Source organism: Venturia canescens, chromosome 5 (genome assembly GCF_019457755.1).
Source record: "Venturia canescens isolate UGA chromosome 5, ASM1945775v1, whole genome shotgun sequence".
NCBI lineage: Eukaryota > Metazoa > Arthropoda > Insecta > Hymenoptera > Ichneumonidae > Venturia > Venturia canescens.
The window spans coordinates 9,955,742-9,983,386 of NC_057425.1; the positions used below are offsets into that span (position 1 = coordinate 9,955,742).

The 27,645-nt window shown below is 38.0% G+C and overlaps 1 protein-coding gene and 2 long non-coding RNA genes across 3 annotated transcripts in view; 2 read left to right on the forward strand and 1 right to left on the reverse strand.

Annotated features, from left to right (window-relative positions):
- Positions 1-18,516, forward strand: part of ds (dachsous cadherin-related 1) — a 186,846-nt gene extending 168,330 nt beyond the window's left edge. Inside the window, exons 10-17 of the mRNA XM_043419945.1 lie at positions 851-1,204; positions 2,756-3,082; positions 3,351-3,840; positions 6,891-7,833; positions 8,566-8,851; positions 13,126-13,422; positions 13,951-14,407; positions 14,784-18,516. Coding sequence (XP_043275880.1) covers positions 851-1,204; positions 2,756-3,082; positions 3,351-3,840; positions 6,891-7,833; positions 8,566-8,851; positions 13,126-13,422; positions 13,951-14,407; positions 14,784-17,097 — 5,468 coding nt within the window. The 3' untranslated portion in view covers positions 17,098-18,516. The remainder of the gene's footprint in view (positions 1-850; positions 1,205-2,755; positions 3,083-3,350; positions 3,841-6,890; positions 7,834-8,565; positions 8,852-13,125; positions 13,423-13,950; positions 14,408-14,783) is intronic.
- A 3,865-nt stretch (positions 18,517-22,381) lies between these two features.
- On the forward strand, positions 22,382-26,705 carry LOC122411260 (uncharacterized). Its single transcript, XR_006261129.1, has 4 exons — positions 22,382-22,539; positions 23,583-23,791; positions 23,882-24,598; positions 24,735-26,705. It is a non-coding gene; the product is annotated as an uncharacterized lncRNA (long non-coding RNA).
- LOC122411261 (uncharacterized) lies at positions 26,407-27,159 on the reverse strand. Its single transcript, XR_006261130.1, has 2 exons — positions 26,703-27,159; positions 26,407-26,469 (listed from the first exon to the last, which is right to left on the reverse strand). It is a non-coding gene; the product is annotated as an uncharacterized lncRNA (long non-coding RNA).
- Between the last annotated feature and the right edge of the window lie 486 nt (positions 27,160-27,645).

Sequence of the window (27,645 nt, forward strand, 5' to 3'; positions counted from 1 at the left end):
TTCCACCACTGGCTGAACCCAAAATTTTTCGTCCTTGGCAAAAATACTATAGTTTTTTATGTAAAAAATCGCGTTAGAGAGCGCGAAGGGTACAAAAGGAAATGGATGAAGAAAAAAGTATTAATAGAAAGACAGAAGGCTATGACAGAAATGGGCCAAGCGAAGAAGAAACAAAATGCCGACATAAACAAATTTGAGGTTATACGAAATATATCTTTATTACTAGTAAGACAACAGTCTTGAATTTTCTTTCAAACTTTCGTTACGTACTTCATTGTTATTGTGCACTTTTTCATAAACTTCGTAAGAAGCGTTCATTCGTTAGATGGAAAGATACATTTTTTACGTATAGTCCCAATAACCCTGTGTATTTTTCTTCATATTTAAACACGTTTATCTCAATAACCAATAATAAGACGAACTCTTCAAAATTTGATATGCGTGTCAGTCGACTGCCTATTCGAACTCTGTGTAAATTTCAAGACTCTTAAAAAAATCGTTTCGTGGATGAACTGCCTTAATAATTAGTATGTACAGTAAAATAATATTTTGTCAAATATCCAACAAACTTGTTTCCGTCGATCGAAAATCGATTTTCTATAATTTAATAAAAAATGGCAAGATGATTCGAATTAATAGTAAATATATTTAAAAAAAGTGAACCTTTATTATTAAGGTAATAAAGTAAGGATGACGACCCTCTAAATAAAATCATCTTCATCTGTAATATCACTGACGATAGTAGATACGTCTCAAAACGATGTGTATTTTGCACCTGAATTCCCAATTGTGCATGTAACAATATGTACCATTATATAATGTGCCATTAATTTCGTGATTATTGTTTCAGGCTATACAATAACGAGGGTAGTCGCAATCGACAAAGACGCTGATGACAATGGTCGAATTTCGTACGTGATAACAGCTGGAAACGAGGATGGGAAGTTTTCCGTCGGTTACGATTCGGGAATAGTAACACTAATGAAGCCAATAACAAGAGATAGCGAGATCGAGATAACGGCAAACGACCACGGGAGTCCGGCTCGTCGCGCGACACTAAATCTAACAGTTGTAATGGCAACTGGACAGACGAGCGGACCACCGCATCTTTTGATTTCTTCGCCAGTGGTAAAAATATCGGAGGATCTCGTGGTTGGGAGTACAGTTCTGGACGTCGTCGATCCAACAATGGACGGAGACCAAGGTTCGTAGCAATGACCTTTGCATATGAGTAATCAGTTATATGAATAAGAGATTCGTCTATCACACAGAATACAACGAGAAATATTTTTGCCAAACTTTATAAAAGATAAAACCGTCAGAAAGGATCCTGGCTAACGCATGCATTTGTAACGCATGCCAAAGGTCACATAAAGTGAATAAAGTTATGTCCGAACAGATAGTTTAATAAAGTATCATTTTCATCGAAACGTCACGGCCAGAAGAATGGACCAGGTTAATACAAACTCGATGCTTTTTCAGAGTAGTTTATTAGATAGCTGGTGCTCATCAATATATTGACATGGCTCCGCCGTAGAGTGCAATCGTTGAGTGCTATTCTCTTCTGTAAGAATTTGATATAATAATATCGCGAATGGCATCTTGAAAGACGTCTTTCGCCAAGCAGCACATCCGGGAGGCTGCCGAGAGGAAAGCAGGTAGAGGTGAATCGCTACTGATGCTATGGAAAATGAGAAAAATAAAAATAATAAGAAGAAGAGAGGAGAAAAAGGAGAAGAGGTGGATTGCGAACAATGGCCGCGTATATCATCGTGCCGGCAGCAGTCTTTCGAGCACTATGCATAGGCAAATCACCGGCTTTCTTTCTCCAAGTCCGGTGTATGCGTGTCAACCAGTAGCTGCAGCAAGAAACCAGTACTTCATGCACATATAGGTTTCCACACTCCAAAGAAATTCCCCCTTCTTCAACTCCCCCTTGATTTTAGCCGCTTTGTCCTAAGTCCGCGAAAAAAATCTCCCGACAAGCTAAACGACGACCCCTTGGAATTTGAGAATCGAACGGAAAAAATTCAAGAACAAGAATATATCTCGCAACGACGACCAATGCATACTATACCACTTCCTGAGCTTGAAGATTCGAGAATGTTGCTGAAACGTTGAAGCCGTTGTGAACTATTCATTTCGTGTTTTCTACTCTCATTGGAACTTTGTAATTACACGGACAACGTCGTTGCATTCATTTTCATGAATACGATACGGAGTATTTCAGAATAAATATTTCACGTAACAACTCCTACACACCTCCAATAAAAATAGTCAATACTGGCAACTTGGTATGAAAGATTTCAAGTATCGGAGTGAGATGGATTAGTAAAAGTAGGGAGTAATATTAGATTAGTGCCGGTGTTAGAAATCTTTTTTCTAGAATAGTGAAACGGAATCTGTACAATTGTATTTTGAAACGGAATTGTATTTTTTTTTGTATTTGTATCTCAGATTGTGAGCAGTATCTTTTTTTGTGCATCCATTTTTCGAAAATGAATGTGTTTCATTCACATGATTGATGTCAAAAGCAGAGAGAAAATTATGTTGAAAATAATTATGACGTAGAATTATGGTCTCTATGAAAAAGTGTAGGACGTCATGTGTCATCGACAATCATCAAAGTTTTACCGAAAGTACTAGATCCACTGGAAAGCCAGTTCCAATGAAACATAAATGCATGGAAAAAGATCAGACTCCTCAATCATCAACCTTGTTTTATAATAAACATGGAAAACTCTTTTTATTTTAGCCAACGTGACCTTTTACATCCCCGCTGGATCTGCTTCCGATAAATTTGGGATATTCAATAACGGCGTTATGTACCTCAAGGACTCGCTCGACCGTGAGAACACTGCGCGGTTCCATGTGCCTGTGCTAGCAAAATCTAACAAACTCCTCGATATCACGACTGTAGAAATAATCGTAATTGACGAAAATGACAATAGCCCTGAATTCAGACCTGGCACTTGTTATACTCTTGCAATTCCGGAGAACGAGGATGCGTCAGTTATACATACGATTGCTGCGGTCGATATCGACGAGGGAAAAAATGGCGAAATAGTTTACAGCATTGTTGGTGAGTTGGCAAAACATTGATCGGGTAGAGATTGCTATCATATCTAACGGTGAATCAAAGTTATTATTTCAGATAATTAGTATCAAGTTCCAACGGTTCATATGATGTCGGTTTTTTCCTGGATTAATTTATCCTCTCCTTGAAAAACTATTAAAAAAATTACGTAGTGAATCTACCTTTTTTTACAACTTATCGAACTGCCTGTCAATGTGTCCTATAAATGCAAGCATTTTAGTAAAATTGTTTTTTGTTTTGTTTGTTATTTTAGGTGGAAACATAGGAGGGAGTTTCAAGTTGGGTCCAACGACAGGTGTTTTATCAGTATCGAGTCTCGACCGTGAGACAATTTCAAAATACGTTTTGACGATTTCAGCTAAAGACAGAGGACACCCAAGTCTAGAAGCTCGTTGCAACATAACTATAATCGTTCTCGACGTTAATGACAATTCACCATCGTTTACAATTGAGCAATATTCGAATACTCGTCAACACTCGACCGAGAGTGAAGTTCGTGACTACTCGAATTTTGGGCATCAGTCCACTTTCAATCAGTACGGAATCTCCATGTTTCCGAACAATCCACCCGGAAAATATATGGCCACTGTGCTCGAGGATGTACCAACGGATTCGTCGATCATTACTGTGAGGGCTACCGATCCTGATCAGGGAACCAATGGAAAAATAATCTACTCGGTCGCGGAAGAAACAACTTGGCTTTTCCGGGTTGACAATTTGACTGGAGTCATCACGACTGCTGGGTAAAGATCACTCTTTTCATTTTCTCTGAAATCCGAAAGTTGGATGGTCCTTCCTCTCAAAGTGGGCGCGCCAGCTTTTTTATTTTTTAATTTTATTTCTATAATTTTTTTTGTTCTCGTCTATTCCCTTTGAGGTTCTTGCATTTCCTTCCTTTTACTCCACTCCTTGAGTGAGGGCTGGAGGCAACTGTGAAAACTTCACCCGGGACAAGTGGCTACGTTTCCACTGATTTTCAGCCGATTGCTACCATCAGAAACTCAGGAAAATAGCTACTTTTTTCAGTGATTGATGAGTGAGCAGGTGCATGGCCGAGCGGTTACCCATCCAAGTATTGTCTTCACCTGCGAGGATTGCGTGTTTTGAACGATCCTCGAAGCCTTTAATGGACCGTACACTTGTCGCGATTGATCCGTTATGCCTATTTTTGTAAGCGAATGCCGTGTAACTTCAATTTTCGAATGAATGTCTTCCATAAACACGGAAACCTTGATGAAATCGGGTTAGCGGTTCTTGTGTTTGGTAACAATAACCCACATTCTGGCAGCTTCGTTTTACAAATTTCAATAATAATTAACAAAAATGATATATGTTTAAATACTAAAAATAACCGAGCGGCCAGTGTGTGACTTTGGCGACTGTCCAAGCACAACAGTGTGTGATGGTTCACTTGAATAGGTAATTGTTCATTTTTTTACTGACTTGAACGTCGATCTGCTCAGCTGAAAATATTTTTCTCGAGTTCTTATTAATATTGTTAATCACCATGAACAATAAAACCGCTTGTTGTCGGCTGGTTTTCATAGTTTTTCTTCTATGGCCGCGTAGGGAAGGTTTCGCAAACGAATCTCTTGGGAAGATCTCGCAGCAACACAGAACTTAATTAAGTTGAAAAAAGAGCCTGGCCTGCTATCAGTAAAAGTATGATGTGAAACTAATTGACCTTAATAGTTTAATTAATTCCAAAAGTAACAAGTTCAGTCACAAAATTTGAATATCCGAAGAATATAATTCATGCTGCGAAACGTTTTTAACTGAATAGACGAACTTCGCGAACGTACTTTACTTGATCGCATTCCAATTTATAAATGGCGTTACTCATATTACACTTTTTATTCATGTGCTCATAAAATCACGTACGTGCTGTACATAGTACAAGTACTCTCAGCGTTGCCTCTTCTCCTAATAGAGCCTGAGATGTTGGCTAATTTCATCCGGGCGTTAATTGCCCCACGACTTTTAGTACTCGTACGATTAGAATCAGCGAGAGATATTATTGTGTAAGCCGGAGGGAAAGGCCAAAGAGGTATCCAGGGTTGTAAAATAAAGACGAGGATGAACGTACTACATTTTAGCTCCAGCGCAGGCAACCAGAGAGAGGAAGAGATTCATAAAAATAGAAAGTTTTACCTTTTTCTCCCTGGTTTCTCTATCTACATGAGTTTCCTGGCACGATACACTTCTCGCTCGATTAGACGATCTCGTATGCATTGCACATAGCTACTCCACTGCTCAGTCTCAGAGAGGTATTTTCTTTCCTCGTGATTCCTCACGCAATAAACTTGTAGAATTCCGCGAAAAAAAGAGAACGAGACAAAAATGAAGGGAGAGATGACGAAGAAAAGAAGAAGAATAAGAAGAAGAAACAGATAAGTATGGAGCGTAAAAAAGTAGAGGGGATGGAAGGAGAAGGAAGATGAAGAGGGATAGAAGAAAAGAAAGATCAAAGACAGAAGAGAATGAGAACAAGAAGAAGGAGAAGAAGAAAAAGAAGAAGCAGATGAAGAAGGAGAAGGACGGATAACGAAGAAGAAAAGGAATGAAAACTCTCTGGAAACTCAATTTCGTTTCAACAAAAAAGTTTTTATTGGAAATTATCAATCAAATTTTCATCGTTTCAACAGTGCAATTTTACAGTAAAATGATTGTTATTGCGACATTTGAAAATTTGGTCTCTGCACAGAAGAATTTTCTCCACAATATCTGAAAAAAAATTAATCCTTAAAAAAAATTGGTTTTTAATGTTCACTTCAACCTATAAAATTTGATCAATTGCGTGATCAAGAGAGCAGGGGAAAAGGCGAAAGAAGAGGGCGCAAGAGATTTGCTTTCGAGTCGGTAGCACATAGTTTAGTGTTCTAATATGCACTGTGCAGCAAGGTATCAGCGAGCTACAATCGGATTCTCCTATCAAGCTATGACAAACAGCCCAGCAAAAGTGAGTGTGAGAAAAACGAGGGCAATAACGAGTTCATTTCGAAGTTCAAGAGACAAAAAAATTCCTATCGTACACGAATCAACGTAGAATTGCATGTGTTGTCCTCGAGATGTTAAAAACATGTCTGGTCCATGAAACATTGAAGGTCAACGCCACTCCAAGTATTATTGTTTTATTCACACAAGGCGAATCTACATGGTATTGACTAAGATACGAGAAAGTTCATCTAGATTTACCCTTTTCACGAGATCCTACGATCTCACTTCTGACAATTTATATCTCTCATTTTGTGAAACTCGAAGTGAGATCATTCGTAGATTCAAAGTTATGTTTAACATCGATGTCGTGATTACGAGCAATGGAAAAAAGATCTCCAACTATCGGCTTCTGTGTTGTTCACTGGAGTGAAACACCACGTAGCGATGTACTCTCATCCTTTTTCATTCTGTTCATTCCATCTTGCATATATTCGAACACCGTTGGTCACGAAGTATTTAATGGATCTCCAGGTCCCGCGCGATACAAGGCACTGTACCAATTTTATCAGTGTCTTCTGGCATTGGTTTAATTTATAATAGTTTTTCAATGCTATGAAGAAAGCAATCAGTCGGTAAAAACGGACTTGGAATCAGTTAAGGATCACCGGACCTCTTGGTTATTTCATCTTTCCGGAATAATAAAAAATAAGACGAATTTGTATCCGAGACGGAAGATTTGATTTTTTCGACTAATTGATCGCTCATAAACATTTATTATTTTAAGTAGAAAATGCATAATATTGATCGCACAACAAGATCAGTTTTTTCTCATATTTATTTTTCAATTTGTTGGCAGACCGTTGGATCGTGAACGACGAAGTACTTATACTTTTTTGGTTGTCGCGGCCGATGGAAGCAGCTATGACGCCAAAAGAACTTATGTTCCTGTAGAAATAAACGTTGGAGACGTAAACGACAATGCGCCCATATTCGAAGAATATCCCTTCAAGTCAGTCGTCCCGACGGATATTCAGCCGGGACAAAATATAATTCAAGTAAAAGCTACAGACGCGGATACCGGCTTGAACGGTGAGATCACTTACACGTTTCTACGAGAAGGGGAAAAGCCCAAATTTCGAATACATCCTACTACGGGAGTGGTGACAGCGACTTCGTCCTTGGCACAAGATTATGGCAAGATTTACCATCTCGACGTGATGGCACGGGATAAAGGAAATCCGCCGAAAGTTCGCAAAGGATTGGTCGAAGTTAGGATCGGCGATGTTGATGAATCCACGACGGTTTTGAGATTTCAAAATGACACGTACCGCGTAGTCGTTCAAGAAAATTCGGCAATCGGTACAGAAATTCTGCGCGTTACTGCACTCCGATCGGATGGACGTCGCGATCGGATTTTTTACTCAATTGGATTTGGAAACGATGATTCTACATTTGCCATTGACGAAGACACTGGACTTGTTCGTATCAATGATCCTGAGAGACTTGACGCCGAATTGTTGACGAATTTACACATCGACGATGAAGGAGTCGCGGATATTCGAACTGACGACTCCTGGGAAGTATCGCCTGGTGGGCAACAGTCACGAGGAGAAGCGCGGGAAAGTTCGCATCATGTTTTAACGCTAGTTGCTAGAACGTCCGGTCCAGAACATCTCGAAGCTTATGCTAAACTGGTCGTCCGAATTTCCGATGTCAATGATAATCCACCGATTTTCACGCAGAATCAGTATTCTGCTACTGTTCTTGAAGGCAACGCCAAAGGCAATTTCGTCGTCAAGGTACGTTATCGTCAGAAATACTTTGGATGAACATTCGAAAACGGGAATAGAATCGAATAAAGATCGACGGAAAGGAAAAGTAATTTTTTTTGTTTTTATTTTACTGGCAATTTTTATTTATATTAATTCAATCACCTTAAGATCTTTTTACAATCACTTTTTAGTCATCGAAAATAAAAAAAAGATTTTTATGACCGCGTGACTGGGCGGTCTAGAATTCTATCTAATCGTAATAAAAACATTTGAAATTTGTTAATTTCAAGGATGCGGCAGTTTGTCAAATGTCGTAATAAAGAATCATAATTTTTACGAATTTTTAAAGAATCCTGAGTGTCGGAAACAATTATTATGTGTACTTTTCTTATTGTTGGCTTGGGCACGCGATCGAGTGAATGGAACATTTCCAGATTTATCCATTGTTTAAAAATCTTTAAATCAATCTGAAAAAAATTAAATTTCAGGAGCCTCATTCGTTTCCTGATATTTTTATTATATTATTTGAATCTTCTTGATTTTTCTAAACCACAATGATTCTAAACTACCCAAAAATTTCAAAATAACTTCAAAATGATCTAAAATAATTGGTTTAGAAGAAATGACATCATTTTTTTCCACTGCCCCGGTTTTCTCAATACTCAAACATTTTCGGGTATAAAAAACAGCTTTAATTCAGTTGTTGAGAACGAAAGTTACAACGATGCATAACTGAATCGGTCGATTTTATGTCCACAGCTTTCAGCGAGCGACTCTGATCAGGGTTTGAACAGCAAGATTCTTTATCATATTGTTGACGGCAACCCGGATAATGCGTTCACGATAAGTCCGCCGTACAGTGGCATCGTCCGAACAAACATCGTTCTCGATCGTGAGATACGTGAGAAATACCGACTCACTATTATCGCCACGGACCAGGGGAATCCTCAGCTCACCGGAACTGCAGCTCTGAGCGTCCGTGTCGTCGACGTTAATGACAATCAACCCACGTTTCCGGAACATCGAATAATCTCCATTTCCGAAGGTAATTCGAACAATTTAAACACCATCGAAATTCTATTTTTCTTCTCATCTTCACTGCAGAATAATGATTTTCGATACTACAAATGTTTCTAGGAATTTGAAAAAAATGAGTCCTGAGAAAGATCAGTGCATTTTATTATTTCCAAGGAAATTCAAAGGCCCGCCCGCTCTACTCAGTATTCTGAGTAATTGATTTTTTTTAACGTAACGACTCGTACATAATTCGTTGCATCTATTTTTCAATCCTCTCATTAGGATCTTTTTTCATTTTACTACATAATTTTACTATGTAAATTGTCACGCAGCGTGAATCATGCCTACGATATGCCTTTGTCTTGCAGTGCTCGAAATGTTTCTTTTTAATATTGCATTTTTGAAGGCTTGAACTACCTGGATGCATCCGTCCGTCGTCAATACGTGTTTGTCTTCAGCGTGTAGGGCTCGAGTTCATTTTTTTATTTAACCTTTGTCCCTTTGTCAGCGCGAATCACTCGACACTTCCATTTCGTGTTCGAAGAATTCAGCGTACTGTCTTGTCTCATCCTCTCTATATAAATAAATTTTGTTTTCAATATTTCTTTCGTTTCGTTGGAGCCTTATTTTGAGTTTACTGTTTCCAGCATGTGTTGTCTGCTAGGTCGAATGTTACCATCAAGTCGTAACAGTCCCAAGATTCAGCAACAACAAAAATGTTATGCACATTGATCAAAACGAAAACAGTCCATGAAACATTTAAAAAATAAGAGAATTAAATCCATCATATGTACATTCGTGTATAGACTGCGTGCAACTGCCTTAGAGGCGTTGCTAAGTTGCTCGTGTCTGAACACTTTACTGGACGTCCCCTAAGCCGGATGACTTTATTATGAGCCGAAAAAGAGGGGCTGCAAAATGCGGTAGAAATTTTCGTCACTACAACATTTTCTAAGTGCTATATCTAACATATAAATTTGTTATCTTAGTTTTATTTTGTACATTTTTCAGATGTTAATTTTACTCTAAATTTTGTGACCTTACTATTGTTATCAAATTTTTCATCGTTAACGTTTATCACGGTCGAAGTTATTTTTACGAATCTGTTGCGGATAGTTATGCTTACAGAAAAGAATTCTTCGGTTTCACTTTTTTCTTACATAATCCGAGCAACATTTCCGACCACTGCTGAATCTCGTACGAAATTGTATTTAATATCAGCCATTCGCAAGATTTGTAAAAAAATAAATTATTGGAATTGCTCAACTGACTGTATCTCAAAAGATATGAATAATGAAGAAAAAGTTTGAAATAACAGCCATAGGAAATGAGAGGAAATAAGAGGAAGATCATTATTATCCTCATCGTCCAAAGCACCGTTTATGAGATATTTGTAAAGATGCGTCTACCAAGGTGGTGGCTGAGACTCAGCAGCGGAGAGCGTTTAACAAGTACGACAGCCTCGGAAATTACTCCGGATAATTTCTCTTGGAAGCCGACCCTCTTCGCTCATTTGGAATATTCGTTTGGGAGAGGAGAGACGAGAACTTTATCAAATTTTTGAAAGCGCGTAGAGTTTTTTTAGATTTTTTCGGAATCAAGATTACACGGATCAATTGAAATAGTTTTTTAATTGCAATTCTATATCGTTTACTGTAAGAAAATGATGAAGTTTCTCATCAATTTTAAAATGGGACTGTTTGGCTCGATTCATAACTTATTTTTCAAATCAAACCATTACGTGAAAGAATTCTTTCAAACAATAACTATAAAAGGCTCCGCTGTTTGATGGGCGGGAAATCGTTAAAGAGACGAGAATCAAACAGAGAATTCCACTTCGCATTGCCATTTCCGAGCTCCCTAGAGGTTATATATACGATTGCGTTTTACAGCTTTTCGTGATACAAGATTATTCGATTGGTATCTGCATACATGTCTAATGAATCGCTCAGTGGATTCCTGCGAATTATATATAAATCGAGGCAGCCAGTTTGATCTCATTCCTTCATAGATTGAGGGTCATCAAAATTGCCGCCAAAGCATATGAGGATATACCTTTTTTCAATACACCAATGCTTAAGCAGTTAGAAAGTTTATCACTGGTTAACTTCGACATGTTTCCCTTTCTATACAACTCGTTCTGATTTCCTAATCTCAGATGAGAATATTTTCCTCTTGGCTTCCAGAAAGAAAAGGATAATTCGAAGGAATTGAATGCTATCAAAGACGTTCTGTGCTCACGTACGTTACGTTACGTACACACTTCATTACGATTATTACATTCATGAAGATACTCATAAAGTCAACGCAGACCGAGATATCAAGATAGGTCTTTTCATTTTCAAATACGTTGAAGTTGGAGCAGAAAGTGTGTGTACAATCTCCACTACGTTTTAGTACCGTTACTATGAAGTTTCTCTGTCGCCAAGCAATTCTTCTATCCGCTTAGAAAATAGTGGATTGACGATAGAAATTGACTGATTTTAGAATTTCTTTAGATTTAGTGAATTGATTTTATTTCAGGATCACTGAGATTTAATTCAAGTTCAGTAATAGTGGGGAGAAATGTTGTCATGAAAACTACCGAATCCCCTTGAAGTTTATGGTTACGGAAAATCATCTGCTAATTACATTTTTTCGAATTTCGTCTTGAGTCTAATTTTAGACTCCAATAACTCCACTTTAGACAAGTAAAAACTCTATTTTTTAAGAAAAAAAGCTTTCTTCCGATATACGTACGCTCTCGAATGATCACACTTGTTCAGCTGGTCCGTACTTTTTATCTTTCGTACCCCGAAGGACGGTAATGGAAAGTTGCTTTCAATCACTGAAAATCGCAATGGAAGATTTTAATAATTATCATTCATGCGGAATCGAAATCAAATTCTGTTCAACAGATTGTGCTATTGAGTCTGTAATTTAAATATCTTTCTCTCTCTTTCTCTGTACCCACTACGAATGGCGAACTTGAGCGTTGATCGCTTTTCATGATCCCTTATATCGTTTCCCACTTGCCTACAGCATGTGCTGCTCCGTACATATTTCGCACAGTCCCCAATTATTGTTTTTTCTTCTTGTTTCACTTCATAGCTTCACGTTTTATAGACACACGCCTTCATGCATTGTACGCAGGCATGCAAGCACGCACGTGTGCGTGCTTGCACACAAGCTCTAGGTCTCCATCTCTTCCTCCTCTCTCTCTCTCTCTCTTTGCTCTCTCATTTTTTTGCACGTTCTCCTTTTTTCTGTCTCTCTGCTCAATTCCTCACCGATATCCCACAGTGAAGGCATGACAAGATACACGAGTAATCGTAATTTACCCGAATCGTGGGTATATTTATATATATATTTATGATTAATCGCACCTTAAATGAGCCATCTGCTCGGTAAGTTTTTTTATCATAAAAAAAATCACACTCGTTCGGACCCAATTCATAACTCTTTCTTCATCCATCCTGTATGGGTAATGTATGAGTTCTTATTAAACATCGACTTACTTAGTCGTCGAACCAGAAGAAAGAAAAGTTGCACAGCCGTAACTACATTTCCTTTGACATGTATTCCTACCGCACACCTCAGATACGTGAGAAATAGTTAATATAGTATGCAATTGCGACAGAAAAGTAGAAAAGGACTTAAATGACTAAAATTTGTTGTAAAACTGCGTTATGTATAGTTCCCGATTAAAATATTTAAGGGGCTCACCCCGTGTGACGGCCGGATTTTTTCGCGATTTTTTTGCGGTGAGGAAAAAAAACACAGACTTTTGAAATTTGAAGGGTTTAATTATTGGTATTCCGACTCTAAGATAGAATTTCTTAACTCTGATATCTCGGGTTAATTCGGTATAAAACTACTCCACAGGAAACCATGTGTTTCTCAATGGTCTCCACGATCGTGGAGGATTGGTTTATCTGAGATCAAAAAAACCACAGAGCGTTTTGATTTGTAAAGCAGTGGCTATCACCTGAACTAAAATCATACAGAAATATTAAAAACTGAAGGATCATTGAGCTGTAAAAGATTTTTGAAAATTGATATCAGGTGTATGAAATAACAATAAATAGACCCTTCGAATTTCAAAAGTCCATGTTTTTTTTCCTCACCGCAAAAAAACTTGTCCGGAAAACCAACTCAAATTATAACAATATTTGTTGATTTGAGTGAGGCCGACTATTTTGGTATCAAGTACATTTGTTGTTGATTTTCAGAATTCAACTGTTTCGATCTCCACTGTCGCCATCCTCAGAGGATTTTATTATGAAATCATTTATGAATTGATATTTTTTGTTTTCTATACAGGCACAGCATTAGGAACGGTATTAACGACGGTGACAGCCAACGACGTGGACAGTTCACCAGCATTGACATATCGTTTCTATAATTCATCGCAGCCAGGACCATTCAGTATCGACCGCTATGGGGGGAAAATAATTCTGCATGAGAGACTCGATGCTGAGAACTGTTCTGAATACACGTTACAGATAATTGCGAGTGATGGTATACACGAAGCGAAAACCGAGCTGACTGTACGAGTAACGGATTTGAATGATAACAGACCGAGATTCCAACAAGCCGCTTACGTGACGAGTTTGACAGGTAAATTTCGTGGAATCCAGCTACAAAAAAATAAAATATCAATCATAAATTATTTAAGAGATACAGTGTTTTGTACGTTAAAACAAAAAAACAACGATTAATGAAAACAATGACCAGCTGACGATTTCAGAAATTAAAGCGCTTATCAACTATTCAATTTGCTGCAACATCTGATCAGCGTCTCGCTGTTGAATGAGATAACGACACCATTGCCTCCAGAAATAAGGCACCTTCGTAATAACCAAACATAATTTTTAACGAATAATAAAAATTGTTTTTCTTTTTATTCCACAAACACACCACTCAGATTGTTACATTTTATTATTCATATTTTGTGTTACAAAAATAATAAAAGGAAAATGACGGCTAATTTTTCAATGTAGATCAATCGATATCTTATCAAATAATTGAGTGAATTGAAAATGCACGAAAATATGAAATTTATTGATAGTACACCGAAAAATTGAATTTTATTTCGATCCGAGTCCCTCATACGTGATTATGAATTTGCTAAATGTATTTTTGTAGATGACCGAGGAGAAATTCGAGAATTACTGGCTGTGAAAGCCGTGGACGATGATTTGACTGAAACGAATAACGTTGTAACGTATCAACTGCTTCGATTAACAAAGGGATTCACCGTAAATTCACTGACAGGCATCATCACGGTGAATCGTACTGCACTCGTCAAACCATTGCCCGAAGAAATCGAGCTAATCGTTGTCGCCAAAGATTCCGGTGTTCCGTCTCTGACGTCCACCTGTTCCGTGGTAGTACGACTTAATCATTTAAAGAACGCCGCTACGGGACGGGAGTTCAAGATCAACATTAATGAAAATATGCGCCATGGAAATACCGTGACAAAACTGTCAGATTTAGGTCTACGCGATGGTGGCATTATCGCCGAGGATGAAAACGGCGTTTTCGAAATTTCGAGAGGTCGTTTAATTCTCGCTAAGAAACTCGACAGGGAATCGAAAGACAGGTACATTTATAATGCTTTTTTGTTTCTCAAAGTAATTTTTTTGCAAGGCCTTTTCGAAAAATCTTATCAGAATCTGAACATTTTTAATATGACACTGATAAAATCTGTCGAGAGAGAAACTGTCTTAAGATATTTCTTTCACGAATTCGAATATTCTACAAATATCCACAAATAAAGTGTTAAAAATAAAAAATTCAACGAAACGCCTCCTTACTAAAATCTGGAATATTCTTAAAAATCCATTATCATTTATCGAACATTTAAAGCTTGTAATCACTTGTAGTGAAATAGGCTCTTTTCTGTTTCACAATGTTTCAATATTTTAGAACCTGAAATTTTGTATTAATTCGTTGTATAAACATACATTTGTTCACAGATACGTATTACGATTGGGCTCGAAGAACAAAAATTCCACATCAGAGAGTTTGTTGGAGGAGGATTCAGTGACCGTAATAATAACGATTGAAGATACGAATGACAATTACCCATTGTTTGAGAAAGAGTTCCACAAAGTGTCAATAAGAGAAGATGCACCGCGGGGCACGATATTAGCAGTAATCGGAGCCACGGACGCAGATTTGAGTGAAAGTCCAGCGTCGAAATTGCATTACGACATAACGTCGGGAAACGATGCTCATCTCTTTCATATCGATCGAGACAGTGGTACGGTCACTGTAAGCAACACCCTGGACTGTGATTTAGCACCCGAAACGTACAATTTGGTGATAATGGCGTGTGACAGCGACAACACCCCGTTATGTTCGCTGGCCCGTTTGCGAGTAACACTCGAAGACGTTAATGATAATTCCCCGAAATTCCCAGTATCAGAGTACCTTGAATTTGTAGCTGAGAACGAAGTGATTGGTACGAGTGTATTCTCGGCACGGGCCAGTGATCTCGACCGCGGAAAATTTGGTAATTTGAATTACTCGATCGTGTCAGCCGCGGCGAATGGATTCTCGGATATCGATGACAGTTGGAAATTATTCGCAGTTGATCGAACGACCGGTTCAGTTACAACGAACGCAGTTTTTGATTATGAGCAGAGAAATCGTTACGCGTTTACATTGCGCGCAACAGATACTGGAGGAAGAACAGCAGCAGTCCGAGTACGAGTGGAAATTGATTCAAGAGACGAATTTCATCCTCAGTTCACAGAAAGAATGTATAGATTTAGATTGCGTAATGGTATTAGAGTATTGCCAGGAACGGTAATTGGTCATGTGACAGCGACGGATCGTGACAAGGGACCCGATGGTCGGGTGGTTTACCAACTGACCTCGCAGCACCCTTATTTTAAGCTCAATCGTACAACCGGCGCTCTTATCGTGAAAACCAAATTGACCAATCTGGACCTCAGTTTCGAAGAGTCGGCAAGACTGGTCGTTAGCGCGAGTTCCGGTAGACAAGGATCGTTATCGAATATGACTGTTGTAGAAATAAGTCTCGTTGACAATGATGTAAATAATGGGGATAATAGAAACGGAGCTTTTGCGGTACCGTCGAACATCGGTTCGAATATGGCGGTTGCAGCTGCAAATGGATTAGCGGATTGGGCACTTGGTCTTCTTATAGCACTTGTCTTACTGGTAACTGCATTCGGTGGGATATTTTTATTTCTACATCTACGAACTCGACGTCATAGAAAACCCGGGACTAAACCCGGTCTAAACGGTGAGGGTAATGCTACTTCGTCAAACAGCTATGTTGATCCGAGTGCCTTTGACACGATTCCGATAAGAAACGTGGCCGGAGCCACTAACAACGGTAACGCACCCGGGGGAGGATCGAGTGGAAACGGTACCAATTCGTGTCAATTTGCACCGCCGAAGTATGACGAAATTCCTCCGTACGGGACCAGCGGACAATCGGGACAACAAGCTACATCCGAAATTTCGGGAAGCGATCGATCTGGCTCGTCCGGCCGTGGCTCCGCCGAAGACGATGGAGATGACGAGGAAATTCGGATGATTAACGAAGGACAGCAAAACGGCGACTCGGCGAGTGACCTTTCCGTTCACAATACTCAGGAATACCTCGCGAGACTCGGTATCGTTGATCCACCCGTGAGTACAACGAGAAGGCCACCAGAAGCCTTGCCGCTTGACAGCCTTCATCTTTTTGAGGACGAAGCGGTCACTGAAGCTGAAATAGCTACTTTAATTTATGGAAAAATCGGAGAAACCGGGAGACCAACTTCGGACCTCGAAGTCCCCGGGGGCCCTTCGATGAACGGTTCGCTCAGCTCGATCGTTCATAGCGAGGAAGAATTGACTGGTTCTTATAATTGGGATTACCTTCTTGATTGGGGACCACAGTATCAACCCCTTGCTCATGTATTTAGTGAAATTGCAAGATTAAAGGATGACGCAGCTAGTGTGCAGAGTGGTAATTCAGCTGGTAGTCACAAGGCCAGACCGGTCCACAAAGCGCCTCTGCCACCTTTACTCACCTCTGTGGCACCGAGATCACTTGCTGCCCCTGCTCTCGCGAGAGGTATATTACCTCGATCACCGATAAGTCATGACGCATCGACATTTCCCTCTGCAGCATTGAGTCCTAGCTTTTCACCATCGCTCTCACCTTTGGCGACGAGAAGCCCTAGTATAAGCCCTCTCGTGCCACCATCCACTCAGAGATCCCAATGCCCGCCTAGAGGCGTTCTTACAGATCATGAATTAAGAATTTAGCCCTCGCAAAATAAAATAGAACTATCCATAAAACTGTATTGAAATTCACATCATCGATCACAATGATTTTTATTTTCAATTGTACTGCGTAACTTAGTTGCTGATCGGTGCGACAAAAATCATTCCAATTGCGCACAATTCTAGAAGCTATTAATATCGAATACTAAAACAATGAATTTTCGTTGGATTATAATGACGTAAATTTCAATTTCGTGATAAGGAAAAATACTCACAAACGCATCTAATGGAGTACAAAACTAGGTGAGAAAAAAAAACAAATAGTAACGCCGCTAATGGGAAAAATGGTGGCAATAACGAAGAGAGACTTTTTAATACTTAGGAATCAAGAAACCAAGTGATATATCGAGAAATATTTTTTTGCTAAAGCGTTTTATCAAGACTTGTTAAATTATAAATGTCGAAATGACGAAAGCTGTACATGTTAATAACGTTCGTCCGAGTATAGATTAAAAGCGAATATTTCGAAATGAATGAATATGGTAATGTTATCATATCAAAGTTTGCATCGTAAAGTGCATCTCGGTTTTTCAGTATTACTAAATATTTTTTATGTAGATCCAAGCTACGAAAATTGGTTGAATTGTCGATTTTTCCCGGCTTCTATTGTGAATCCGTAGAGAAAAAAATTGGTTATTTATTAAACCAGAAAACTAAAATATGAAAATAAGAATTTTCTTTGCATTAAAACGATGTGAACTTCGAGGACCACGAAATAATAGAAAATGGACAATTGTAAAGTTCAATGTTGACTCATCTACAATATTGTTTTTGTAAATAATAGTTATATATAGATCACCCGAGTCGGGTACGTTCGAGACGTTGTTAGCCATAAGTAGCTCTGTACATGAATTATGAACAATTGTTGTTTCCTTCAACTTGTACATTTTTTTGTATTCGAAATCATCTTTTTTTTTTAATAATGAAAGAAAACGCGAAAAAAAACAACGGGGGATGGTTCCAGTACAAACCTACTAAAGTTCATTGCAAGAATGGATAATCTCACTGCCATGTATAATAAATGATATTTGTGTTTGTATAATTGTACGAGCGATGTCGATAGGTGAGATGAATATTCGTACGAATTCGAGAGTAGGTAAAACCATCTGTCGTTCACATTGGAGGAACCACGTACGAACTGAAATTTGATATTACACGTGGCTCCGTCAAATATTCATGCTCTTCCTCAGTGTTCACTAGTTTGCTCAAGGTTGGCAGGAAAACAAACATTATCAATGAATAGGGAAACTATTATATATATAGCTATAAAACCGGACGTGTTTGTGCATAAAAAAATGAATGAAAATGAAAATCATCGTTCTCTGTACATAAGCTCTTCGAATCCATCCGTGGTTTCATCTTCTGATGGACCTTTTGGTAAATGAATTTTTTTTAGCAAAATCTTTGTTGTCTCTTATTATTCCATTTCTACCTAGCCCAAATTTTTCCAAGTTCTACCATCAGTTGTTCATTATAACGATATCAATGAAAAGTCATTCGTACACTACAAAGTTTGACTTTGAAAGTGGTTACAGCTAATCGAATTGCTGCCGCTGAAGAGAAGGATATAATTTTTGATTATTAACTCAAATCTATTTCGCTGAAATAAAAATTATTGAATCGGCTCAAGGGGTGGGATATCTTTAGGTTTCGAGGAGATTTTGTTAGGGTCGCGAAATTGCTGGTTTAAAGGGCAATGTTGCAGGCCGTTGGAAAAAATCATGAATGGTAACAGTTTGTTAAATACAAAATATGCAATATTTATTTTACCTTGGTTAAATTTTCGATCGTTCCAATTGTTTTAACAATGAGTAAGTTTTGAATGATTAATTAATCATATTGAAGTTAGTATTTTAGTGACAAATTGAAAATGTAGAATTTTTTTGACGTCCCAGTACACCGGACGTGCTAGAAATGATGAACTCAGAATAAGGTTCAATTGAAACGAATGAAATATTGAAATCAAATTATAAAATTGGCACATTTCCATCTCTACCAGAAAGATCTGTACCAAAATTCAATATTCCAATAACATCTCAACCAAAATTCATTTCTACCCAAGAAAACAAGTCCCGCAACATTACTACCACGATCAAACACTACCCCGTAACAACTCTACCAAACGGTAATGTAATTTGAATATAATTCATTTTATAAATGTCTACCACATAACATCTCTAACAGAAAACATTTCTACCACATAAAATTTCTATGCATATACATCACTACCTCACTTTCGTTGGTAAGTTAGGGTTTTCCAGGTCAACAACTTTTATAAAAAGATAACCATATTAAACCATGAAATTTAAGCCATTGGATCAGACGCTGCACGATAAATACACTACCACTTCCTAATAATATTATTTTTCTTGTTTGGGAAATCCAAAAACATTAAATTTTAACACAACGGTGAGCTGCCACTTTACAAGTATGATGATATTGTGCAGTATGAACAAATTCACGAAAATATATAGGTATCCAATGTGCAATTAAAATATAAATAATCAAGAGACTCGGTAAAGTCTCGGGACAGCCCTGTCGTCTGCTGTTCATATCTTTTCAATGTATTAAGAGTATGGATCAACCGACTTTTAATCGGTTAAACTGTGTCAAAGAATTTCGATTTCGAAATTTGCAGCTATCTCTCTCGCACTCACGGTTGCGATATACCGACTGATCTATCCTCTTAAGCTACAGAGTTAGAAGAGGTCGCGATCGAAAGAAAAAAAAAGTAGAAGAAAACGTTAACTTACAATATTCTCTGAACTATTTTAATTTTTTAATTATTAAAGAAATAAATTTCTAAAGTTATCGAAAATAGAAGTAACTCGTTATACATAAATGTATTTGTCTTCAGGTCGCTGCCGCGACTCTAGATTAGAAAACAGTCAAAAGAATCAAACTATTAACCCTACACCTCATGTGTCTTTTTTCATACCCTCAACCTCATGACCGGGGTTTGAACACACCCCACTCTTTTTCTGCTTATAAATCCGGTCCTACGATGCTAAACTGACTTTATCCTACACCATTTTCTTCGTTTTTTTATAACGAAAAGAATGATGTACGATAAAACTAATTTCAATTGAATTTATATATAAAAAAATCCGTCGATAATCAGTCGATAATGTCGCTTGTTAGGATGGGAGCGTAGTTTGAAGTTCGCATGGGGTGTGCTCACACCCCAGTCATGCGTTCTAGGGTTAAATTACGAGATAAGTGAAAACGACGAGTGTTACATGCTGACCACTAGTTTTTGGGCGCGATAAAAAAGGAGGAAGAGATAAAATAATATTTTTCAACGTAGTACGTAGTACGTCCACTAATAGAATATTCACGAAATTGATAAGATATAATTAGGTTCCCTTCATATTCGTCAAGAATATTCGGGAAATGAGATGCGGTTATAATACACTGAATCGAGAGACAGATGAAGAAAAAAAAATGTTTGTGGTTTGGTAGAATAAGGACTCACGGCCGGAAAAGAAAAACGGCACGTGTACTTCAATATTGTACTGCGATGCTGTAAGCTGCGAGGCCTTCCTTATCGCAGGAAATAAAAAACAAACTTACATCATGTGTTGTAACACCCAGCACGAGCTGTAACAACAGAATTATCATACTGCTATGCGCATAATTGCTGTGCGCATTAAGGAGGGTGGATCACGAAATCAAAATAACCAGAATTTGATAAAATTTGGTGATAACATTCATAGTCATCAAGTATACAAATACAATATTTTTCAAATTTTTTTACTACATGGTTATGGAATGATTGAGCGTTAAATCAAAGTTCTTATGCACGAGATGTATGACTGTATGTATGTAAACTCTATGCTTATGCACGTGAACTTTAGTGATCAATTGCTCGAGAGCTATGTGGTAGGAAAATATTAAAAAATTTATATTGTCTTATATACTTTTAAAGGATACATTTACCAAATTTTATTAAATTCTTATCATGCATTTTGAAATTCTTAATATTTTTAACATGGTTTATTCATTCGTTTTTCTGAAGTGGTCACTACGTCCAGTTATTGTTAGGATTTATACCGAATTTTTGCCTCGATAAAGACTTATAAAATTTTTACAAGAAAACGCGAATAACTTCGCGGTCTCAATTAAACCCTTCACGAGTATAAATCTCATCGACCAAAACTAGATTTAACGCTTTGTAAAGCAATAAGTATTATCTATCGAACAAGTTGTAACTTAAATCCTCTACGACGACGCTTTGAACCGACCAATTGTAAACCAAGAAATCAGGAGAGATCTGACCGAAAAAATAATAAAATAAAAAGACCGAGAAACTCGCAAAAATCATTCTTGCACTCCCACATTCGAGAGACGTGGCTCTTGTCCCTGGGTAAAAGACTTGAGTGTCTTGACCCGAAAGAAGAGTCAATACCGTGTTGCGTTCCCTGCTAATTCAATCTTCTATACAGGAACATAACACAAGTCCCTTCCGTAAATAACATGGTTATCTGAATTGTGCGCAATATCATATATAGAGATAAGTCAGAAATTCAGTGTGTATCTTAAACGAAAACATGCGACAGAAAACACAGGCGACAGCATGGAAGTATCACGCCATAATTCGAGATAGGGTCCCGAGTGATAAAACTGCTATCAATATTTTAAGAAATAAGAAGCCTTGAGCGACCCACTAACGCATGTTCACAACAAAGGAGGGGCTCCGAAATTTAATGGCTCCAAATACTGTCGTATACCCAGTGTAGTCTGTAAAAATTTCGTAAATGTGTGTTATATCTTGATGCTAACCTTCGACCTAGTAGACGAAAACGCTATGGAAATAATAAACCCAGAACAAGGGCTCTATTGAAGTGAATAATCTAGTCGATAAAACATGAAGGAAACAGTAAACTCAGAATAAGGCTCCATTGAAACGGAAGAAATATTGAAAACGAGTTTATAAAATTCATCTATATATGAAGAGAGGATGATGCAAGACAAATAATGCGTCTAATTTTTCAGATACGAAAAAGAAGCAATGAATAACTAACGCTGAAAAAGGGGTGAATTGTTTAGACGTTTATAATGCGTAACAGATATCTATGTAGACCCAGTCCTCAATATTTTCGACTAAATAGAAAGATAAAGCTCAAAAGCTACACAATCCGTACTCCCTCCTCCTCGAGACTCCATATTTTTCAAGCTGGCTATCAAGACTGGTGGGGGTACCCAGCACCGAGCACTAGTTTTGTGAGTGGGTTTATAGTCGTGTGGTGTGGCGGTTCGTACGAGTGTCATCCGCTCTTCGAGACGAATAGTTACAGTGAGACTTTTACTTGAGACACATCAGTCACGCCAATGCATTTCACGTTCAAAGAGTTCGAAGAATAACCGGTTTGTCACCTGCTGAGAACATTTGGACTAAATAGTATTTGAGTAAATAATAACGAGGTAAGATTATTTTCACGTTAACACGTCTAATCGTTGTGACTGATGTAAAAAAATCAATTTCGAGTATAATCGTGCAACGCGATCTACGTTTGCCATTTGGAAACGACTACCCGACGCTTAGCGTTTAAAACGTCGCAACGTTCCTATAATTATTTGTTTATAACTTCCTTTGCATAGAACTTATCATCGCACCTAGTTCAATTCAAAATCAGTATGAAAAATTGTCTTACCCAGAGGTTAAGCCTGATTCCTCTATCGTAGTTATAATAGAGTTTTTCAAATTTTTTTTCCGACCGAGAACAGTTATGAATTTTTCAAACTAAAATCGCGTTATTTTTATTCAAAGTGATGTAACGCTTTTAAAAATTGAATTATTGGGACTTTTTTGCTTTTGTCTTTGAATGTATTTTTCAAAAAAAAATATCAAAAGGTCATACAAAAGTTGAAGATGATCCATCTTGAATTTTTTTTGAGTGTTTAGAAAAAAACTCTTTTTTTCATTTCTGCATAAGAAACTGACATTTTCTACAAATTCTCTGAAATTTTCAGAGCGGGGTTTTTCGCATTTTATTCTTTTTTCTATGATGAAATAAATTTTTTTTGTCAATTCAGCTGAAATCTGAAATTGTAGAAATTTCAGCTTTCGAACCGTTATATAGAAAAGGTAGTTGGATAATTCCGTGATATGATATGCAACAAAAGAAAAAATGTGTCGTACTGTGAAGCTATTTTCATTGAAGTTTTTTTTGAAACTAATTGAAATCTGAACTAGTGTTCATGGGTAAAAATGAAATAACGATAAAATTATGGGAATAATAGGATGTTTGTCAAGAAAACCTTGGATTGAAAAAAATTGTTTGACAAGATAAAAATTGGTGTGATAGAAGATTGATGATAAGAATTCACATCGGAAAAATATTTCAATTCGATCAATGTGTACGACATCGTCTTGAGAAAGGGAGATATGAGCACGAAGTAAAAAAAAAAATGGTTGGAAATAATTACAACTGAAGATTTACACACAGATATCATAATGTTTTTAGATCACAAGTTGTTAGCCGTGGTTTGTTCGTGAGAAAATGGATGAGATACTTTTTTTGGATGAGGATCCACCGACTGATGAAAACAATGCTATGGATAGACCAAAAAGTGATCCCGTTATCGATCTCTTTTCCATATACAGACTCTAACAACAAGGGAAACAGCAAATGTATGTCGAGTGTTCAAATTCTTCAAGGATCTTCGAAAATAAGTAAGTTAATCGTTATAGATCTTACTACAGATTCACTCAACTTGTCACAGCAGTATTTACACATAACGTGGTTTATTTTTTCAATATCAGCAGCTATGTTCTCGGTCCCGTCGACATCTTTCGCTCCGCAAATCAATACCAGTTGCAAGATAGCCACGCATCAACAAACTCTCTAATATCTGGTGACACAATACGAGGGTAGAGATACGAAAGTAGGTTACAAACCCACTTTGTGAGCACGCCCGCGGAGATCTCGCAAAAACGTCGGTACACGATCGATCAACCCGAAGCTGCGAAAATGCTTAATATTCTTACACTCATTTATCACGATCAGTAAAGGTGCAAAAAAGTGAAGCTGAATCCTGCATTGACGATTCGTGAAAAACCTCCAAGTGGGAACCATTCGATGATTATTTCACATCTCATTAATCCCACCGTTTTATGCGGTAAAAGCGACAAATATTGGAGAGCTAATCTAATTTGAAAGAGAGCATTGGAAGTTTGGAAAAATGTACTTGCACACGTTCAGCTGTATGCTGCAAAACAGTTGAATTATCTTTCTTTGGTTTGCAAAATGAGGACAAGTGCAAAGAGGTACGGGATATTATCAACAGGCATTGACGATCTATGAAGTTGGAATGGAACTGGATGATACAAACGTCACTGAAGCCAGAAGCAATTCAAATTCAGGCTATATAAAACAGGGAAAATACAAAGATATGAACTGATCTTTACTATCAGAGCTTCACACGAACTCACGAGAAAGAATCCAGTACTATCTACTGGGACAAAAAATCAACTCGGCAGGTAAAGAATGGTCTTAGTTTTTTTTCAACCATTATGAGCATCATACTCCGTGTAAAGGCGTCATCCGAAGTGCTTGTCGTCTCCTAATTGATTTTTTTGAATATAAAAGAATCAAAATTTTTCTTAATCGTTTCAGCTTTCGAGCGATTTTTTCCACTCCAATAAAACCTGACAACACCGATTTGCGGCCCAGTTTATCGAAAAATACGAAGATGGAATCATGCGAGTTTCACAAGAAAGGCGGGACGGCCCTCTACTAATCTGAAGTATCGGATTTGTATATGTTCATTTACAAACACGTGGGTAACGGCGGAATCAGAAGAGAACAAGCACAACGGTGGAGTCACACATTGCATCGAATATGATAGTCTGCACAAAGAGTGGAAATTGTTTCATCAACGGTAACTACATGCTTAAAAATCTTATTTATCAATCACAACAAAGGTATAAAACAGGGCCGTGCGAGAGATTTTAAATATTACGGATAGAAGCTACACTGTAGTGTAAAAATTAATTCTAGAAGTGTCCATTCTCGCTCTTATACACTTACAAATCATGAAGGGTTAGTCTATTTGTTCTTATGATATTTTTATTCGAATATTTGGGTGGGGGTCAAAACAGCAAACGATCAAAATAGCGAACAGGCATTCTGCATATCTGTATATGCATATATAGATATACTAAATGCCCTGTTCGCTATTTTGTCGTTCGTTGTATTGACCCCCACCCGAATATTTAACTAGACACTATTCACATTTACTATCACTAGAGCACACTACGACACAAAATTTTAGTTTTTTCAATGACAGTTTTGAATGCTCAGCCATTACTCAGCCGCATACTTTGTGGTAACATTTGTTTCCGCATAAAGTTGACCATAGTGTGTATGAAGGAGAGAAATATTCAAATGGATACAAGAAGTAGGAACGAGACAGTGCGATGGGTTTAATGAAATGCATGCTCAACCCTTTATTTGTTATAAAAAATATATTCATAGAAAATTATCAGAAACTTCAGGATTCAGCTATCAACTAAATGCACATGCGTGTGTGGATATAATATTGTACCGTGTATGTTGAACCTTAATTATTGTTATCGTAGACAAACTTTTTATTATAATAATACTTGTGCAAAATCAACCTCAATTCAGGACTAAATTGCCATGTCGAAGCAGTGTCTGTCTTCTTTGAGATTCAATTTTCAACTGACTCCTTCTTGCCCAGCAAACAACTGCTTCAGCGGAAGGAGGGAGAATTATGAAAAGTTTAAACATCTTTTAGTAAAAAAATATAAAGAAAGTACGGTCCTCTAAATGGACGCCATTTGGTTTTCCTCATCGGAAAGATGACTTCCCGAAGTACGCAGCACATTGATATTTTTTAAGATTTAGAAGAATACAACACAAAAAAAAAGTAAATTCATGAGTCATGAATGTGGTCGCCACGCAATGGACAGTCCGCACGATGGCTCTTGAATCCCATCCGTCGCTCACTCACTAAGTCCTTTGTTACATCCCCGTAGAAGATTTTGAATTAGTAGGGGTATACGTAACACGGTGTTACGTCCCCGTAGAAGATTTTGAATTAGCAGGGGGGTATACGCAACACGGTATTGACTCTTCTTTTGGGTCAAGACACTCAAGTCCTTTACCCGGGGACGAGAGCCACGTTGATTGAGTATGGGAGCGCAAGAATAATATTTCCTTTTTGCGAGTTAGGTTGATTTAGACCCCGATGGCATGCAGATGAACCCTCTGGGGGGTGACGATGTGGTTTGTTTGAATAAAAGAGTACTCACAGGTTTTTTTTCCTTGCTTGGTTAATTGGTGTTACTCTTTATTGGAAGGTACTGGTTGTTCCCTTGTTACGTCCCTGTAGAAGATTTTGAATTGGCAGGGGGTATATGCAACACGGTATTGACTCTTCTTTCGGGTCAAGACACTCAAGTCCTTTACCCAGGGACGAGAGCCACGTCGATTGAGTATGGGAGAGCAAGAATGATATTTCCTTTTTGCGAGTTAGGTTGATTTAGATCCCGATGGCATGCAGATGATGAACCCTCTGGGGGGTGACGATGTGGTTTGTTTGAATAAAAGGGTACTCACAGGGTTTTTCCTTGGTGGGTTAATTGATGTTACTCTTTATTGGAAGGTACTGGTTGTTCCCTCTTATATTTGCTTTACAATGGTCCGGGTCGAAGCGTCGTCGTAGGTTTCGAGCAGTTACAAATGCTCGCTCCGAGATAGGTTACAATATTTATAATTATATTTGTTGTAATTATAATTGGAATTTCCGCTTTGGTTGAGTCTGAGATATTGAGTGAGCTTACTTTTCGAAAATTTTCTAAGTTCAACTTTGAACAAGAGCCGATGAGAAATTCTGACAAAGTCCTTTTCTTTAATTTATTCGCGGGCGTGGTAACAAAGACTTCTTGAGACAACTGATTGGATCTTTCTTTTTATCTGCGCTTCCTTTCTGCGCTGTTTCAATGCCTTCTGGGCACTTGCCCCCCGTTTTATAGGGTTTCCCCCATCTACTTCTTTTCTTCTGATTGGTAGCGCAAAAATATGGCGTGATTTCTGCGTCTTGAGGGATGAGCTTTGGAAGTTCTGGGTCGCGCATGTGACCTATTTGCCCATAGCCAATGATTTGCAGATAATGAAAGGAAGGGGTACCCGTGGCTTTCTTGCACATGAGCCGAACAACAGTTTTATGTCTTTTCTGGCGCGTGTTTCGGCGCATAATCTTGACCGCAATAGCGTCTCTTGGTGAGTCTATCCGTGTGGCGCGTGTCACAGTGAAGCTGTGTGAGTCTATCCGTGTTGCGCGTATCTCTTAGCATGATGCGCTGGGTGAGTCAAGTTAGGCAGCCACTTTTGCCTTGCCTTGATAATTTTTATGCGCTGATATGATATTTGTTTTTTAAAATGGGAGACTTATTTTTCTGCGTACTACATTTTTTTCTTACTTTGTATCTAATAGGTTTTTCGTTAGGTCAGGGGTTACTGATCATGATGTAACACCCTCTTATATTTTCTTTACAATGGT